Source organism: Athalia rosae, chromosome 2, assembly GCF_917208135.1.
Source record: "Athalia rosae chromosome 2, iyAthRosa1.1, whole genome shotgun sequence".
Taxonomy (NCBI): Eukaryota; Metazoa; Arthropoda; class Insecta; order Hymenoptera; family Athaliidae; genus Athalia; species Athalia rosae.
Genome location: NC_064027.1, coordinates 8,930,679 through 8,950,502, shown reverse-complemented (window position 1 = coordinate 8,950,502; position 19,824 = coordinate 8,930,679). Strand labels below are relative to the sequence as shown.

At 34.8% G+C, this 19,824-nt stretch overlaps 2 protein-coding genes across 13 annotated transcripts; one reads left to right on the top strand and one right to left on the bottom strand.

The window, feature by feature from the left end:
* Window positions 1-1,589: 1,589 nt before the first annotated feature.
* Window positions 1,590-5,937, bottom strand: LOC105685245 (serine/arginine-rich splicing factor 7-like). 6 transcript variants are annotated; one of them, XM_012399201.3, is made up of 4 exons: window positions 5,740-5,937; window positions 4,730-5,112; window positions 2,106-2,279; window positions 1,590-1,891 (listed from the first exon to the last, which is right to left on the bottom strand). In XM_012399201.3, exons 1-4 carry the CDS (start codon window positions 5,746-5,748, stop codon window positions 1,846-1,848), a joined length of 612 nt encoding a protein of 203 aa, XP_012254624.1. In that variant the 5' UTR covers window positions 5,749-5,937; the 3' UTR covers window positions 1,590-1,845. The 6 variants fall into 6 exon arrangements, with proteins under 6 accessions (XP_012254624.1, XP_020707253.1, XP_012254640.1 ...); XM_020851594.2 differs by having other exon boundaries at window positions 1,590-1,888; window positions 2,106-2,291; window positions 5,740-5,935; XM_012399217.3 differs by having other exon boundaries at window positions 1,590-1,888; window positions 2,099-2,291; window positions 5,740-5,934.
* On the top strand, window positions 2,766-19,675 carry LOC105685005 (cGMP-dependent 3',5'-cyclic phosphodiesterase-like). Of its 7 annotated transcripts, none has more exons than XM_048649725.1 (13): window positions 2,766-3,364; window positions 8,007-8,138; window positions 13,144-13,391; window positions 13,614-13,723; window positions 13,954-14,129; window positions 14,245-14,431; window positions 14,580-14,761; window positions 15,043-15,045; window positions 15,412-15,596; window positions 15,755-16,019; window positions 16,227-16,514; window positions 16,595-16,740; window positions 16,863-19,675. In XM_048649725.1, exons 2-13 carry the CDS (start codon window positions 8,070-8,072, stop codon window positions 17,146-17,148), a joined length of 2,145 nt encoding a protein of 714 aa, XP_048505682.1. In that variant the 5' UTR covers window positions 2,766-3,364; window positions 8,007-8,069; the 3' UTR covers window positions 17,149-19,675. The 7 variants fall into 7 exon arrangements, with proteins under 7 accessions (XP_048505682.1, XP_048505681.1, XP_048505679.1 ...); XM_048649724.1 differs by lacking the exon at window positions 2,766-3,364 and adding an exon at window positions 6,533-6,925 and having other exon boundaries at window positions 8,007-8,123; XM_048649722.1 differs by lacking the exon at window positions 2,766-3,364 and adding an exon at window positions 6,533-6,925.
* Window positions 19,676-19,824: the final 149 nt, after the last annotated feature.

The window sequence follows — 19,824 nt, the reverse complement described above, 5'->3', positions numbered from 1 at the left end:
CCACTGAAAGATTCACTGCCTTAATCCCCGTTGCTGGCACGTCATCAAACGAATAAAACGAATTTGCTAGTACACCCCGTGTGATTTTTGATTGAAAAATATCTTGATTTGAGCTCAGAACTGACCAAACGAATTAGCTATCGAAGGGCTATTTCATCCGGTTAGTCTTCTTCCAAGCTGCTACGATGTTATCAATTTATTGTCACTGGGCAACGGCCTCATGAGACCTAATAAAAATGCTGGTTAAAACAATTAACTGTAATAACAATTCTAGCTTTCAATGACACGGAATATTACTCTGTTTATACCTATACGTTGTAGCCGTGTGATAAAAGTTTTGAAAAGATGCGCGCCTTCGGAATATGATTATTGGCTTGGAATGCGTGTGTGTAACATCGCATGCATACCTGACTTATTGAAACTTTTTTTTCTTTAAGGCGTTGTGCGAATATTTAACAAAGATCATATTAATAATAGTCCTCGGAGCGTCTTTCCGAGTTCAAAGTACTCTTGGATAGACACACATACACGCACATCTCTCGCGGATTGTTAATTTATAGACAAAAGAATTTGGTGGATTTTGTATGAACGGGGGACGATTCTTCTCCTCTCATCATCTCATACAAAAATCATACATATATGAATACATCTAGGTATGAGTTTGGGATCCGGAGTATGCCGTGTTTTCGCTTCTAAAAATGAACTTTCCACCCGCTGCGCGGCTGGTGCTTCGTAATCCGTCCCTTCTTTTCCCCCCAAGTATTTGTCTGAAGGTAGAAAATAGGTATACCTGCTTCGATGTGCACCAATAACAGGTTAAACTTCAGATTCATGGTCGCCTTTTTCTGAACGGTTTGCTTCTCGATTTTCGTTCTCAAAAATTGCCCGATTACTTTATACGTTAAACCAAAGAAACCGAGAAGCGCCTTATCACTTGTGTAAACGATGCATGACGTTAAGCGAAGAGAAAAATAGCTGATCGAGTGGTCCGATAATCAATGATGATTATGTATAAACAATGTTTCTAACAATAAGGAGCATAATAAAAACCACCTAATATGGTCCGGATACTATTTGAATAATCTTTATAACGAGTAACTTGCGATGTTTACAAGTCATTGGGATATCTTCGGGTGTATCTATTGCATTGTTGAAAGCAGTCCACTGTACCGGATGCACAGAAAAGATAATACCGATACTTGACCGTATTACATACTTGCAAAGTTTCATACACTAGTTTAAAAATTCGTTGAGTAAGCATTTTGCATTTACTCGCCGATGCGGCGGCTTCTCAAGTATAAATTTTCTGATCTCTCAATCCCCGAAGCAGTGCGTTTCGAATACAGTTCCTCAGGTCTAGTACAATTTAAAGAGATTTTTTTTTCTTCCAAAAGTCGACTTAACCACATGTGCACATGTGCATGAAACAGCTTCGACCCCTCGCGTTGCATTAGTTTTTTTGCCCCCCTTAAATCTTACGGATGAAGGTCCGTCAGGCTGGTTTATCATATACATATGTATACACTCCAAAGGCCAAGGGCAGAGTACCAGGAAAAGAGAATGCAATGGGAACGATTGAAATGCTTTGATTATGGCATAAACTTTTTATATTTATTATTCTTTATTGATCGTCAACACGTATTGTTTATGAATATTTTCAAACTTTCACTCGGAGGTGTTCAACCTTAGAATTATTATTACAATACAAAGAGAAAATATCTTCATGAAAATTCAAGTTGGTTCACATTTTACATATTTTTGGAATAATGAGAAAATCTGATAGAACAGTGGGCCATTGTTATTAACGGTAATCAATGTCTACCCTAAGTGACTTTGTTATAAATTTTAATCACCCTTGCCATTTCCATTTCGGTCCCCATTCGGACGGCTACTGTAATAATAATTCAAGTATTTTTTTTTTAATTCAATGCTCCATCAACCAACAAGTCTCAAACAAATAATATTGCAAGTTTTCAAATTTTGAATTGAAAATAATTCGTTTCAAATCAAAATGTATTTTTTCATAAAGTTTTTTCGTTGTGTTATTTTCCCGAGCCTTGCAATTATATTTTATTATATACAAGTTGCCGATGTTTACCGTTTACCTGCTGCGGGACCTTGACGGGGATCTGGATTTAGTTCGACGGGGGCTGCGATCTTTAGAAACAGACCTGGCCCTACTACGAGAACGGTCCCTATCTCGGCCTCCTCGGGGGCGGGAAGGGCTTCTCGATGGCGAACGTGTCCTGGAGTGCTTGCTGCGAGATCGTGAGCGAGACCTGGAGGGAGACCTACAATGAACTTTTCATTAAAACATGGATCATTTGATCGGTGCCTAGGTATGTGTAAGCCTATTCTTAAACTTAAAAGTATTGAATTGATAAAAAAAAATAAACTGTTAGGAATTCATATGCATGCTTTGAGCACATACTCCATTTCTAGTATTTTTTCCTTCACTGATTACAACGGCATATTCATTGTTATCCCAATTAGAAAATATTACTTGTGACAGAAATTCCACATTTCATTTATAGGTAGGCTGCGTACTCACTTACCAATTTAATTTTTACCCAATAAAAGGAATATTTGATCATTCAAGTATAAAAAGTCATCAACTTCAGATCTTGTACTACTCGAAATTCCAATGAGCCTTTATGCTTTCTTAGCATTGTTAGTTTGTTAGTTCGTCATTTGAGGATGACATTGGACCTTTGGTTTATGATGTACGACAGTATTTTATATCAACATGCATTGTTACATATTATTAATTTGTAACACAATCCTACCTAGGTATTATTATCCATCTCAATGCACCATTAAAATCAGCATTCGAGTAATTTGTTTTTGGTCCGTTGAATAGATACAGAGACAAAAAAGACTAACCAATATAATATTTTATCAACAATTGAAAAACTCAGAACGGCAGATTCTAATGGATGAATGCTGAATCAAGTAATCTGGTTTAGAAATATAGGGACCTTGTAGAAATTGATCAATCTTTTTGGTCAACGATGTTCGCTAGAACAAATTCGTCGTATTCAAAGTCTAACATTGCCATGTTTCCATATATCTGATTACTGTTTTGTTTATGTACCATATAATTTGAGGCAGCCTATAGAAGGTGGTCGAAGTACGCGTGAAGGCAATGGCCAGGAGAATGGGAGAGTGGGCGAACACATATGCTGACGAAATCGCGCGAGGGTCAGATGGACGAATGGACAGACTGGCGGGCGGACAGACGGAGAGTGGCTAGACGAGATGGCTCAAAGACGATATTGTCTCTCAGTGACCCGTATGGTACTACGACGACTAGGCGCGAACAGCGAGCAGATAGAAGAAGGCTGGATCTACCAGACGTGCCGAGGTGAGCAAACTCTCTGTCTATGGTGATGTCAGTGGTCAGTGAAGTACCGAAGTGCGCAGAATTAGTCACTCCGTCAGCCATGATTCTCTCTTTCTCTCTCTGTCTTTCTCTCGCTTTCTCGTAGAGTGCAGAAGGTAACCCAAAGTAGGTGGGTGCTCTATGCTGTAACTCTACGCAGTGTGTGTGTCACAAAGTGAACCCAAGGCGAATCTCGCAAGAATCTCAGTAGATAGACATTTCTCAAGCGTGTGTCTGTGTTCAGCCGCATCTCCTATAAATAACGGGCAGGATTACATCGGCTTCGTCCTCTGCCAGTTTACTCATTTATTTCCTAGCATCACTTTTACTTTTCATTCCTTTGCTTTCCCCACATCAACCACTTATTCAAAACATTCATTATTTTTTTTTATTTCTTATACTTCACACTCACTTACATCTGAGAGAGGTAACTGCCTGGTAGGGATCCACCTGTTTTGCCTTCATTTAATTAATGTATAAGGATCTGAACTACGAAAATAACGATTATGAACGAGTTCAATAGGCTTTATGCAATAGCAAAATGCATCCAATATAGGGTGTGTGATATTTGTATATGAAAATCATAAACAAAGTAAAATCTTTTTTTCTTGTGGGTCGATTTTCGGTGCAAATTGAGCAACATATTTATCGAGTGAAGACTGATATTGTAAGGAGTAAAAAGCCAAAATCAAAAAAAAAAAAAAAAATATGTAAAACAAGTTCAAAACGATACGCTGGTGGAGTAGTTTTATTTGAGACCTGACTTGATTCATTTTAGCAACTTGAAAGATTACCCCGAAAGTTTATCTTTTTTAATTCCTTTTTTTCCTTTCAATCAAATCTCAGATGATATGCGATTATTGCTCAATCGTTAGATTGTTCTGTTCCAAAAGAGAATAAGTTTTTCATATCACTCAAACCCTAGGGGATAGCGACGAAAAAGTAAAAGGCTTTTCTTAGTAATTAAGTTTCAAATGACTTGCTGCCAAGGGAATATCAATAGAATAAATAAAATTTTAGGACACAATCAATGATTACTCTCGTTGTGGCTACAGTCTCAATGCAATTAATTACGAGATAAAGATGAATAATTCATTTCACCCATAGAACGTGATAATGATAACACTGAGGAATAAATACAATTTGCATTCAAGAAGAACAATATCAGTCAGACCACAGAAATTAATCAGTCATTGTATCAACAGTCATAATGAACATAGGAGGGGATTCTACCGTCATTGTGATATAAACACTAAAGACTCCCCCTATTTGATATTTCAGTAACTCGCCCTGAAAATATTCAACTTACGCAATAAATATGAACAGATATTGGTACAAGGGACGAACCTGCGTCTGCGAGAACCACGGTGTCTTGGACAATCTCTAGCATAATGCCCTCTTTCGCCACACTCGTAGCATCGGTCTTCAGGGTGAAAAGGTCTTCCACCTCCACGTCTCGAGGGGCCGCCACGATCCCTTAATCTTTTCCCATTTGAGGGTTCAACCCTCGCTCTCCGGCCACAAATGGTTCGCCCATCTAGTCCTCTGACTGCATCTTCCGCATCACGGGGGTCTTCAAATTCAACAAAGGCAAATCCAGGTGGGTTTCGTGCCACCCAGACATTTCTCAGGGGTCCATAATACGTGAAAGCATCTTCTAGCTCCTGTTTCGTTGCGTTACTTCCAAGATCGCCTACATAGATCTTGCAGTCAGATGGGTAACGTGACATCTACACAAAAATTTCGTCATGATGCCGATAAAATGTAATAGCAGTATGTAGGAGATTTACAAACTATGTGTTATTCATGGAAATTCAGCGATAATAAAAACAATCTGTGGGACTCTGATCTGTTCATGTCTCTTCGATTGTCGGAGCGATTCGATGTTAATTAGTCCGTTGTTGGGTTGCGTATAAAATATCTCGCTTTAGATTAATTCGAAAACTTGAAAAATCTCAAACGTTGAATCACAAAATCGACTGTTTGCAGGTTATAGTTATGCATGATATTCTGTTGTGAAAGGTTGAGGGTACGGCAAACTAGCTGATAATTTAGACGCATGAATTTTTTAGCGTAACATTTCAACCTTCACCCAATTTTGATGAGTCAAGTCTGCGAATAGGAAGTCCTGAGGTCTGCGTCAATATAAAAAATTTAGAGGGCCGTAAAATCAATTGACGTATAAGTTTTGAATATATCGGTAATGTATCACAAAACTAAAATGGAAAAATATAATTTGTTTTCTGTCTAAATTTGACGCCATCTTTGCACTCCATGAAAGCCGACCGTTGAGGTCAGTTTTATTTTTCAGTTGATTGAGTTTATTTTATAATAACTATACTTTCGATTTCACATACCTTGTTCATTATGGAATTACAATATCGACTTCATACGGGTGAAATGATTTTGTCAAAACTGAATACTTCCGTAAAGAAAAAGCCGGCTGTGTGATAGCGCGGCGTCACCCCGCTTCTAGCCGCTATTGATCTCTTCAAGAATTCTCAACAATATAACATGGAGCCAACTGTCCCCCCCTGGTTCGCGTTCATCTGGTTCATCGCTAAGGTCTGTGGTTCACTCGGTGGTTCATCACCATAACGACCACGGACCAATATAGTTCAGTGCTACGGACACGCGGAGCGCGCCATTGCACCTGCCGGAAACGCGCGAGAATTCATGATTTTTGAATGCGCCTCAGAGAGAGATGTACTGAGCAACTATAGCGCATTGAGTAACTATACTTCGTATTAATAAGTATAGTTGCTCAATGCTTCAAATCAGCAAATAGCAGAGTTATAGGTATATTATAATTATTTATGTATGATTGTAATATTCATAACTTTTAACACAGTGATACATTATTATCGATATTTCAATCTTCATGTGCACTTTCATTGGCAATTAATTACAACGATCCTTGATCGTTCTCAATGGTATCATTAAATATATGATGTTTTTTGCGGTATAAAAATGATAAATAATTTGAACGTTGTTGAATTCCGACGAGAATAAATAACGCGCATCGATATTGATAAGGAGCGAAGAAAATAATTAAGGACCCCAGATTTTCGGCCCTGGAAAAGCGAGTTCCCCACCTCCAGAGCCCAGTAGCAAATTCCTGTTGAACTTGGCACGTACGACAAGGTGGCTTGTTTTGTTTTCAGTATTAGCTTTTCAGTAGCTCCGCCGACCTGGTGGAGAGAGGTACTCCGAAGGTTGAGATGTACTTGTCTTTCTCTCAAGAAAACAGAAGCTCTTCAAATGGGAATTTAAAGTTTCACGTGGAGTGGATACAATTGACGAATTGCATAAAATTTGAAACCCATTAAATTGTAACATTTTTTTTTTTTAATGTTCAGACGACTGTTGAGCATTTTCTTTTGTGATGTACTATGCATAGGCGAGTTTTGCGGTAGGTCGCGCATCGAAAGAAAAATGACTTCCTTGAACTTGAAGGCTAGCGACCCCGAGAGCATTCTTTCCCTGTTACAGGACCTTGCTGACGTTCCATGTAATATAGTCCAACAGAAATTGAACAGCTACGTAAGTGTCATTATTCATAAAAAATATAAGCACATGTCATTCGGTAGATTAATCAAGTGTATAACCTAAAATGGTTATAACTTGTGTTATATTTCTCCAGTATAAGCCTATATCCCTCGTATCAGCTTTTATCCGGAGCCTCGGAGGTAGGTATGTACATTTTTGTTTGTTTCATTTATTGCGTCTCTGGAATATGTGCCAACACTGTAAATATTAGGTGAACCAGTGAAAACAACGTCTGGTTTCAATGTTTTCATTTCAAATTTTTTACGACGTAGTAATTTCCGATTTTATTTTGATTTTTATCTTTTTGGGCTCCCGACGAAATGTTTATGAATACGTGTTTACATATATACGTCTAATTTTATTAATTCCTTGCTATATTTCACATTATCTAATATCATGTTTACTCATGATCTTCAAAATTTATTCAAAGTGAAAAGTATCAAAGTTAGTTGGCATGTTTACTTTTAACCTGATATGTCTATAATTCATTCTAAAATGAGCTTGTAATCATACTATTATATTTAAAGAATTTGTCATCAACGAGGCCTCCAAGTTGTAGCATATGCGAGTGGCTTGCATGCGAAATTTCGCAAATCCATGCTACTCAGTTGGGTCAATAGCCAATTCACTCAAGAATTTTCAGTAGCATTTAGCAGTCACAGCTTCTGAATATTCCTAGATAAGAGTTGAACAACATTTCACCAATCGAACTATTAATCAGTTTTCATTCAGAGAATTCTGGAAAACTATTTATCTTGGCAAAACATAACAAGACAGAACATAGATTGATTTAAGGTTCATAAAATTGTGTCAAGTACATATTTAGGAATATTACAAGTATTTGTCAAAAATATTTAATTTCTATAAATTTATGTACCCAACGTCACTGTCTTCGCAGTATGAAAATGAATCACTTCAAATGACTCTGTTTATCTACCTGCACTGCTTAAAATAATCATTTATATCAGAACGATCTTTCGAGCTACGAAAATTTGTTTGGAAATTTTATTACCATACATGTTCGACATGTGATCACAATTTCAAATATTTTATTCCTATGTATTTTTGATTTCAGTTACAATCAGCTACCGAATCAAAAGTCGTCTTTCTAGCTCCGATTCTAGTAGAAACGGAGGAGATGGTGATACATGTGGTGGGTGAGAAGATTCTTGAGAGAGAGCTTAGGTTTCCAGTAAGCCAATCCAATGTAATATTCATTATTTAGGTATTTTCTTTTTGTGTTAATTTATGTAGTAATTCAACACTTGGTCAAATTATACTCTGCCTAACAATCCATTATTTCCGCAAACCATCCCTTGTTTGTTGACGCTTGTCCTTTTGTAGTACAATAACGAGTTTATTGCTTAATAAATTGATAAAACGCAGGAGCAACTGATATAATATTACGCACAGTTGTCGTGCTTTTTGGTGTTAAATATCTTGGGTCGAAATAATGTTCAAGTTGATTGAACGTTTGAGCGACCTTCATTGAATGCAAGTTATGAATATCAATCAGTCAGGAATTAGAACCAGGTTTACGTTAGTTTGATAGTACTAGCACATGTGGAGCATTAATCCATGGCTATGTAACACCTCAGTTTTGTTTGGCACGCATATCAGATAACAGGCACAAGTCAAACATTGTCTCATTAGCCGATCCTACCTGCCTCTGAGCTTCCGCACTTTCAAAATGTTATAGGTCAACATTTAGTGTTTAGATATTTTACCCTAATTTTTACTATGAAGTACTTGTATTAATGTATATTATGTATTGGATGTGATAGTACACAAAAGCACTAGACTACTTTGTATCAATGTTTTAACATCATCATGACTGTTGAAATTGAACACTAACTATGAAATCTAGTTTACTGTTCTAAACCATTGCAACAAGTTGGCAGAATTCTATCTCCTGTTAATTGAACAGCTATTATTTTTATCTTGATGTTCCCAATCGACTCTAATACCTATTGGAATTCATTTCATGCTCTTGGAGCATGCCTCCAAGCACGAACTTCTACATGTGTTATTGTTTATTTTTCATTTTGCTGAGTGAACCGATTGGAGCAATCATATTTCCATGTAGGCAATATAATTGATGGATTTGTTTTCGGTTGCCTTATTGAATGATAAGTGCGTACTTTCAACAAAACTATTTTGAGTTTGAATGAAGTCTCACAATCTGGTGCTCACTTTCAGACGTTAGTGATTTGATTGAGAATGTTATTTTTCACATTTCAAGTATTAGATTTCCAAAGAAACGTTCATTTTACTTCTTGAAATGTGGTAATTGACGTTACTCAAATTCATATAATTAACTTGTTAGCGCGAATGGCTCCTAAATTATTTTGGGAGAGCCTTATTCACACCTTCAGCACATAGGGGAAAATGTTTTAATTACGTATCTACGTTCGAAGTTCACGTAAAAGTATACAACTTTTTTAGTAAATTGAATTCGCCAAATTACCTCTCGTCTATCCGGTTATAGTGTGTGTCGCAAATTCCTAGATACTTAATTTTCTTACGTAAGAAAATATGCTCACATTCAACAAGCTTTCATGTTATTACCCAAGAGGATCATTTTTCAGATAACTTGCACGTTATGGGTCATTTGGAGAAATTAAAAAAATAATCAATGTCAAGGTTCTTGAGCACCTTAACTACACACCAATATTTACCTATGTAGGCTGTGCTATTCCACTCTCACAAAACAGGAGACTCATATTCGCATATAGTACAAAGCTCCCAATCTCCCAATCTTTACTCTGCCATTTAGATGTTTTAAATAACAGGCATTTTACCAGCACCTACTAACATGAGATTTTTACTTACTATGCACATAAGTGATCATACAAAGAATTCTATATCTTTGATTCGGTTCACTAGTTGTATTCGATTTATGGCCTCAAAAAACAACCTTCCTTATCGATGGACCTGTTGTGCATTAAAATCTGTGTTATTGCGAATGCCATTATAATTAAGTATCGATTTAGAGACATTAGGTGTGACGGATTGAGAGTGACTGACACAAGGATTAAGATAAGCGCACATATTGTTGAACTAAGAGTAACGTAGTAAAAAGGCAAGTGCCAAATTTTGTGTAATGGTCATTTTGATCGATGTGATGCTCTTAACATTTTAGCACCTATTTTGAGCAATTGTCCGATGGATATAAAGAGTCAATTAATTTCAATTAAGATAATGTATTATTTAGACCCGTTTGTAGGTAATGTAATGATAGCTATGAACGTAGGCATCCGCAAAACATCATATAACTGCGACATTATTAGCAATTTACGGGATTATCCGCCTCTTCAAAAATATTTCTACTCTAGAATTTGTCGATTACAAAAATAAACTTCAGAGAATTGAGGTCCACAGAAAAACGATTACCTAACTACAATTAGTTGAGTACTCAGGCAATTGGGAGAATTGAAAGCCTTTGGTAATCACCGAGACAATAGTGACATTAAATATTAGTGGTACTCATAGCCATCGATCATGCAACCAGTAATGGCCTAATAGCCTTTTATACTAATATACAAAGTATAGCTAGCCTTGTACAGCTAGTCATTAAATGAATATGTCTAACAATTGACAATAAAATATGTTTAGATATCAACCGATGTTTGGCCTTTGAAGCTTGATGTTTCCATTGAATCACCCAAATCACTCAATGACTGTACTAAGTTGAATAACTTATTTTTATGTTTATTGAATTGAAAAATCCTCATAGATTTTCAAAGTAAAGATCACTCACAATTAGTTATTTTATGTGCACAGTTATATTCAAAGGTCCTTGGTACTACCTATATTCAATTGATAAATATTTCACAATGGTATTGATATGTCCACTTAAGGAAGACCTTTCTCTAAGTTTATGACAATGGATTTATGTCAAGTATAAAGGATTTGCTGTGGTATCGGTGAAAAAGTCTTGCGTATCCTCAAGATGTTAGTCTGTAGAAAATGCTTGTCTTTTGTATTAAATCTAAACTACTGACAGATAATAGCTACTTCAGGATCACATATCTTGTTAAACTCGATTATTCGATACTCATAAAATGCGTACAGTTATTCGCTGTGTATACGCAAATATAGCTTGCAAAAGTCAACAGCTCCTAAAAACTGATGAGTAGTTAAATTCACTTGCTGGACAGCTTGTGTTCACTTTTGTTGCGTTTATATTGCTCTATCACATAAGTATGACGTAATAGTCTTGAATATGCCGAGTAAAATCCCTTGATAATATTGCCAATCAATCTTCTTGAATCCCTCTCATAAACTACTAAGAATGATAAAATGATAGGATCTCACTTATAAATAAAAGAGTGTATGGCACCTCATCCATCCAAGTGAACAATCCACCTTACTACACAATTTTGTTCTTATTATCTACATCATTGCCAATCATTTAAAAGGGATTGATTTCGATATTGTTAGTTTTTTTATACCTAGAATTATTCATTCAAACACACTTCCAATTAAAAATGCTCAATTATCACTAAAAGTGTTCATTCATGATCTGAATATAAATGAGATGCACGTTCAGTATTCGTAACATGATCAAAGATACACAAGAGGTAAAATTAACATGACAATTAATGATCTAATCCGGTGTGACTCCTTCAATACTTTGTAGCATTCAATTATTTGAAAATTTAATCTCAGCATACTGCGCCTTTAAACGCTGTGAAACTTTTTATGGAAATCAAAATATTTCATCAGAAAGCAATGGATTATTCAAATTCAAATGTCAGGCTGTAGCAATCGGTAAAGCTGAACATGAGAAAAAGTTGTGCCATTTTTGATAATTTCTGGAAGTGGTTCTAATGATGAACCCTTTATCAGACCGATGAATGTTGATAATAAGCTTTACTAATTCCATTAGTGAGAGATTCGCGTAGTTCTCAGATTTGAATGGGTTTCAACGTGCCTTGAATATTCAGCTAGAACCCAGTCATTACTCAGAAGTTTGACTCTCAATTAAATCTTTTTAACGTTTGAAAACGAATTATGATCATTTGGATCTTTATATTGTACAGGAACATGGAGTACATCGCTATTGAAATGAGCTTGAGTGAATGATGATAGATATTTCATAGAAGCCATACAAACATTCCTAGCTGTGAAAGTACTACCGCATTAGTGAATTTCATTCAATATTAGTTCACAGATTGAGGGCCCTCATAATTACTACAGCCAATTTTGTTCTAAGATTATTTTGTTTTTTATATACTTTGTAACTTATATTCCAGTAAGTGGTTATTAAAATAGTCTGAATCAGTTAATAATTATCAGATTGAAACTACTCTTATAGTACACTGTTTGATCTTAACTTTATAATCTTTTATTTGCATTGGTATTATATTACTACGTCACCGTTTTATGTAGACGTCATTTTATAAGTACTGATAACCTATCGCTTGATATCATTGGTGTGTAATCTCACTAGCGTATCGGCCTAAAATATTCACCAGTGTAAAGCATTGATTTTCTTCAGATCTCAGTTGAAATATGACCCAGACGATTTTGAAAATCAAATTTCATTCATCGCCTCTAATTATGCCCATATTATTCCTCTTCACTTTAGTCAATCCTATCTAAATCCAACTTAGCAAATATCAAGATCACTAGAATAATTAGCCAATTCGCAGTCTTTAGTTCACCAGTCAATTCTGAACTTATATTCAATCAAGCTCATGTCTTTACTTATTAGTACACGATAGCCAAAAACACAAGTCAACTATACATGATTGTTTATGGTCATATCTGAAAAAGCAGTCACTTTCAACCTGAGGTTGAAGCAGGAAATATATCCTGAGTTGTCGTCAGCTTTTTTGTTTGTCATGAATGTCTGTGGTCTTTGTGGTGTGATAAATTCCCAAATCCTTGGCTTAGTAACAACAACACGATGTTATGTGCTTGTTGTTACTGTTTCATGTGTGGCTTGATGTTTTTATATGGATATGAAGTTATTTCTGGACTTTGGCTACGGAAGATTTCTCTATATTTTATTTTTCATTTTATTTATTCATACTTTTTGTAAACTCAAGAACTTGAAAGACAATGAAATTGGCTTATGACACAGTGTCAAATACATCCTAAGTTTGAAAGAGAAAGAGAAATTCTCATGTTTCGTTGATGGTTGTACAACTTGACAAATTAACTTGGAATATTAAGTTGTATAATTGCAGCATTATTTATTTCAGGTACTGAATCATGTATTGCACAAAGCTGTTAGACATCGTAGATCTGTAACAGCTAATGCAACTGAACTCGATCAAGAACTGTTGCACCATCTTCATTCAGTTGTGAATCCTGTACCAGATTTGTTTCTGTGCATTCCGGTACAGCATCCGGTTCAGCCTCATATTGCCCTTGTCGTGTGCCTTGTGAATTGTGCAGACAGGGATAATGCTGAATACATGTGTACCAAGATGGTCCAGGAGTGTTTCAAGTGAGTCTCCTTTTCATGTTACATTGGCTTATCATCTATGAGTAATTGTTCAAATTGAAGGTGCTAAAAACTACATACAGTAAATAGTTAGAAATATGTAAACTGTACCAGCTTCAACTCAAATAATGCTAATATTTCTAGTAGTTGAAACGGCAGCATGTGACTTTGTATGGATTTAAAATTATATCACATAAAGTGCTGTAACATAAAACAATTTTTCAGGTACTGCTTGGGTCTATTGTTGAGCACTTTGAAATGTCAAGAAGAAACACGACTTAAATTACAGTGCCAAGATCTCCTCGCGGTATCCAGAAAGTTATTCACACATTTAGGTACATTACAGATCCACATTCGCTTGAACAAAGGGATTCCCTTATTTTTTTTCCATCTATCTCTCAATGTTGCATATAAATCGTGGAGTTTTCTTTCTAAAGGTTCTTTATAATACAATAAATTTCTTATATTTCTTCATTCATTACATAAGATAATGAATTATCAGGTATCAGCTCTGATTATCTAATGTAAGCTTCAGTTGTTGAAAAATGGTTTTCACAATTTTCAGGAGATTTGTCTGACCTCTTACGCGAGATCATGGCAGAAGCAAGAAAGTTAACTAATGCAGAGAGATGCTCGTTATTTTTACTTGACCCCGAACAGCAAGACCTAGTCGCTAAAGTGTTTGATGGCGTGTCTACAAGAGACGTAAGCAACAATTCCAAACATCATACCGGCCAACAAGTGAAAAAAAACATACTTTTTTTTCGTGCACAGCTCTTGTCTATCGTTTTTGCTAACAAAGCTTCAATTCTAATACGTTGGTGTATACGATTGTACAAACTATTATCTGTTTCAGTCGGTTAAGGAAATGAGAATAGCTCGTGGTCAAGGGATAGCAGGTCATGTTGCATCATCAGGGAAACTACTCAATATCAGGAATGCCTACGACCATCCACTATTTTACAGAGGCATAGATGAAGTCACAGGATTCAAAACAAGGAATATTCTTTGTTTTCCTATTCGAGATGAAAATGGAATTATTGGTAAATCTAAAAACATCCCTTCATTTATGCATATTCCATGTACAATGGGTTACGGGAAGATACGGTGCAAAAAAAGTCTTTTGAATCAACGTAGAAGAAATAATTAAGTAATAGAAAAAATTTCACGAACTTCTTTTTTTCCTTCCAGGAGTTGCCCAGTTGTGCAATAAGATGAATGGATTATATTTCGATGTATGTGACGAAGAAGTTGCAACGGCTTTCAGTATTTATTGCGGTATATCCATAATGCATAGCATCGTTTATAAAAAAATTCAAGATGCACAGGCAAGAAATAAGCTCAGCAATGAACTTATGATGTACCATATGAAGGTTAGTATCAACAAATTGGAAATACTTTACTCAAAAATATTTCAGAAATATATTGTAAATCAATACATTGGTCTCATTCAGAATTCATTGTGACAACACTCTGGTTTTAGTTGAGTTAGATTATTGAAGTTACAACCAGTAAAATTTCACAATGATTTGAGAAATAAGGAAAAAAAAAATCAGTAACTGCCGACAGTGAAAGTATTTATCTATTTAGAAATACGCCCACCGATCATTGAATATAGTTTTTCTCTTTTTAATCCTACCATTGGTGAATGCAGCAGGTAATGTAATTATAATCTTATATTAAAAACAAGTGTAATTGATACGCCAGAGTGGAGGTTCTCCACATTGACTAGAGTCTTCTGATTCATTTTGTTAATAGATGTTTTATAAAAATATTTCGACACAGAAGAAAACTAAAATAGTTGAAGCAAAGCTATCAAATACAATTCATCTGATCATGAACCAATAAAATTTTTTTAAAGTTCGATTGAGTTCATCAAAATTAGCTAGATGTGGCATTGTACATTTCCGTGCAGGCACATAAAAACTTATGCTTAAACATAAAAAAAAATTAAGGCTTTGGAATGTCTGAAGTTGGCTGTGCTCTTATTTATGGTACATATTTTGATCTTTCAATGTTTTAGGTGGAGGCAGAGTCGGTTCAGTCCCTATTAAATTGTCGCGATGATCACAGTATTAAAGACTTTGACAAATTTCATTTCAGTCCACGGAGTGTACCTTATAAACACATGCCATGCTATGTATTCAAAATGTTTAAGGAATTAGGATTCATCAAGCATTGGAGAATTAAGAAAACTACGCTGGCCAGGTAACGTCTTCAATTCATGCGACCTACAAATATCGCAATACAAGGGCCAATTTGATTAGAATAAGATCAAATCTGATATCTAGAAGAAAGAAGTTACATTTGAAAAACAGAAAAAAATCCGATGTTTCGATTTCATCATATGAAATGTATTTTTACAGATTTATACTATTTGTAAAAAAAGGATACAGAGATGCCCCCTACCATAATTGGGTTCATGCATTTTCTGTAGCTCATTTTGCATACTTATTGATAGTAAATCTAAAACTTATTGAAGATGGCTATATAACACCTTTGCAAGGGTTAGCATTCCTGGTATCTTGTCTCTGCCATGACATCGACCACAGAGGAACTAACAATTCTTTTCAAACTAAATGCGGTACAGTTCTCGCGAGCCTGTATAGTTCTGAAGGATCTGTTATGGAAGTGAGTATTACTTGATGCTCTAAGTGATATTGAAAAAGGTTCGAATCAGCTATAACTTTGAATATATTTCACACAGATGGATATGGTCGAAATTTTGCTAATGATTTTTACACAGTAATTAAGAAAGCAATAATAATCATACATGTTATGTTCGCAATCACAGTACTGTATTACAATCTGCTCATAAAATATATTTACACCTTACAGAGGCATCACTTGGCACAGTCCATGTGCATTTTGAATACAGATGGTTGCAATATTTTTGAGAGTTTATCGAGTGAAGAATATAGCGAAGTATTAGACTTATTGCGGAATAATATCTTGTCTACTGATTTAGCATCTCACTTCCGTACAGCTGAACAACAACGTGAGATGATTTTAGCTGGATACAATAAAGATGACCCAACACAAAGGAAGCTTCTCTTAGCCATGTTTATGACATGCTGTGATCTTAGCGATCAGACTAAAACTTGGAGAGTGACAAAGAAAACTGCAGTGCGTATCAAATCATTTGTTAGAATCATCAAATCTGGGCCACCTGTGAGAAAGTAAATTAACCATTCGATTTTTTGAAGGAACAAATTTATGACGAATTCTTCTCACAAGGCGATTTAGAGAAGAGTATGGGCACCGCTCCAATCGAGATGATGGATCGAGAGCGCGCCTCCATCCCAGATCTTCAAGTACAGTTCATCACAAATTTAGCACTACCACTTTTTAGGTGAGGCAAATCTGCTGAATTGATTTCGGCTTTTTGCTGTTAGAAATTTTGGAAATATTGATATATTATAGGATTTGTTGCCAGATGAAAACTTTTGACATCTATTCATTTTTCACTTCCAGAAATTTGGCTGATTTATTTCCGGCTGCGGAGCCTCTTGTGGAAGTAATCAATAATAATAGGGAAGTATGGAAATTAGCTCGAAATCTTTTCCAAGAGTATAGTCAAAATGGTACAAAATCCATGGATATTCTTCTGGATCCCACCTTGGAAGACGAAGTCCTGAAGGCATTCAAACAGTGTGCCGGGATTGAAGATGAGCAGAGCTCGGAAATTGGGGTAAATATAGAAAAAGACATTGCGGGACAAAGTCATGAAATCATAAGCAAAAGTTTTGAAACTACATAAATATACTTGAGAAGTCTATCACAAAATTCATCTACAACTTTGTTGAATTTTGAATATTTAAAATCTAAATGATTCCCATTCGCAAATGGTACGAATTCACTATTACTTTTCAATGCAAATTAATATCATAGTAGCACGCCTCTGAGTCTCAAATTTTTTGATAAAAGAAGAATTCATCAAAATATAAGCTGTGAGGTATCTTGAAAGTTACCAAAACCATTTAAAAAAATTTTATCTAGCCAGACATTGTGAATTTTGAATTCCAATATTAAGCAAAAGAGAAAAAGAAAAAAATCAGCTTCGAGCTATCATATGAATCTAATAAAAAGAGGAGGAGAAAAACAAAAGAGAAACCATCCTGTTATAGGTATATATTTTTTGATGGTAAAAATTTAAGATCAGTGTCAAATAATATGAGTATTACTTGAAATTAGACTTATAGTTATTAACAAATAATACTGAAAAAATTATTGTCAAAGCCTGAGTAAAAATAGGCGTTTAATGTCAGTATTCCATAGCCAAATTAGATGCGTTGGAATATTCCGTACTAAACGTGTAGTTCTAACTAATAATAGATGTACGAAGTACGTAAATTATAGTTATGATAAATTATTTGAAGAGTTAGTAACAGTACGTTGTTACATGTGAATGTTATTCGGAAATGGAATATCCCCATTTACTGACCAAATATTTCATGATCACGTTATGGTTGACTAACGTATACTTCTAACTCCAATATTATAAAAGCTCAAATATGTCACAGTTCTAAACTATTGATTGGATTAAAACTGTTGTAGGTTGTTATGATTGTATTATACTGTAGTTCGAAAGGAAAACTAACTAAAATAGCCTAGGTCTATAGATTTAATAATATAAAATGTAGTAAAACAATAATGGCCCTAACTTTTGCTAAAGTTCAGATATCAAAATGTTTAGAAAAAATGATCCAATACGAATTTGCAACTAGATAACAAATAACCATATTTATATAATTTTGGACCAAAAAAAAGTGAAACAAAAATAGTTCTTGAGGGAGAGGAATTTCTGTGAGTAAATTGAAAAATAATCATTATTCCTTCATGTCTTTAGAAGAAAAAAAAATACCATTATCAAGCTCACTTTGAATAGCTGTTATTGTTGATCTTTTCTTGTTCTACTATCTCCAACATTATTGCTCAATGGAAGTATAAAGGTTGGTGTTGAAATTTGCTGAAACCTCCTTTACGCAGCAATGGTCATTAGGGTACACTTCATCGTTCTGAGGATAGATATTGTTACATTAGTGTTTGTAGACATTGTGACCCACCTTTTTCATAACTTGAGTTGAAGGGTTATGGCGAAGTGAGAGGAGTATGTGATATCATATGATATAGAGTATGTGATCAATGAACAAAGTGACATGTAACTACACATATATATTCGGTGTAGTTTCCAATTCCTATTTCAAGAATTTCAATACATTAGAACGTTATGACGTGAAACTCTCAATTTGAAAGTATCATTTGTTCGTTAGACTACTTTTGTAGCCATATACAAACATTATCACAATAATTGTAAATAACCCAATATACTGTAATACTAAGGAACATTCAGACATGTAATCCGACATTTTGTACAATATAAATTAGCTTATTTATTATTGCATCAATAGAGGTGTATTATGAGAAGTTATAGGCTCTGAAACTTCATATCAATGCCACTACAAACTGTAATCGTAGTTTAATGTTAAGCAAAATAATGTGTGATCAATGTAAAATTTGACGCATGTGCTAGAATACTATTGTACTATCATTTACAGGTTTGTACCAGGTATCAACAAAATGATATTCGCATGACAAAAATATCGTGATCTATAATATCAATTCATAATCTGCAATTAGTAAAACTCGATTTTCTCTGTGTTAAGAATTCATATTTTCGTCAAATTTATCATTGTCTCTCTGTAAATGAAATTTCAGATCAATACTTTGTCATGTATACAAGACAAATTTTATTCTAATCATATCACTATTCCGCACGCGCAATAAGGAAGGATTATGCTTTGTAGATTTATATTTTAGATGCATATACGGCTATTTGCATAGTTATATTAGCAATAATTATTATATTATTGCTAATATTTGTATTTTTGTTAAACTTCATGCTGTTGTTTTAAATTGTAGGAGTTGTTCGTGTAAAATGGCTCAATCTTTGCCTATAGAAATTTGCCTTAATAGATATTTAACGAATGCAACAATATTCTTTTTTCAAAATGCTAGACACAACGGGGAAAAATATTAATGAGACAAAAAAGAGAGATCACTTCAGTTGATCAACGATTTCATTAATTCTTTATGTAATTGTTGTAAATGTAGCGTTTTGTCTCACTGTAAGTTGATGTTTAGCATCACGTACTATGTTATAACAGTAAGAACACAGTCTTAAAAACCATTCTAGTCATTTATATGATTTGTATGAAATGTGTAATTTTACACAATGTGTATACATCCAAGTAATTGAGGTATTAAATATTTTTCTTTCTAAGAAATGTTTGTCGATGATTTCTTTATGATTTGAACAATGACAAACATGCGCATCAACTGAAACGACATTCTACGTTTAAATTCTTCCTCGTCAATCGCATGAAGAAATTTCATCATTGAGAATAAACAGGTATTCCATTAGGGAACGATGTAA

Bases quoted from the DNA above. Each gene is read 5' to 3' on its own strand.
- LOC105685005 (XM_048649722.1), top strand. From the start codon at position 6,734: ATGTTCAGACGACTGTTGAGCATTTTCTTTTGTGATGTACTATGCATA. The intron at 16,020-16,226 runs GTGAGTATTACT...TACACCTTACAG, and splicing joins CTGAAGGATCTGTTATGGAA to AGGCATCACTTGGCACAGTC. The intron at 16,741-16,862 runs GTGAGGCAAATC...TTTCACTTCCAG, and splicing joins TTAGCACTACCACTTTTTAG to AAATTTGGCTGATTTATTTC.
- LOC105685245 (XM_012399192.3), bottom strand. The intron at 2,292-4,729 runs GTTCGTCCCTTG...AGTTCATTGTAG, and splicing joins CGTGGTTCTCGCAGACGCAG to GTCTCCCTCCAGGTCTCGCT. The intron at 1,892-2,105 runs GTAAACGGTAAA...TTATTATTACAG, and splicing joins CCGTCAAGGTCCCGCAGCAG to TAGCCGTCCGAATGGGGACC.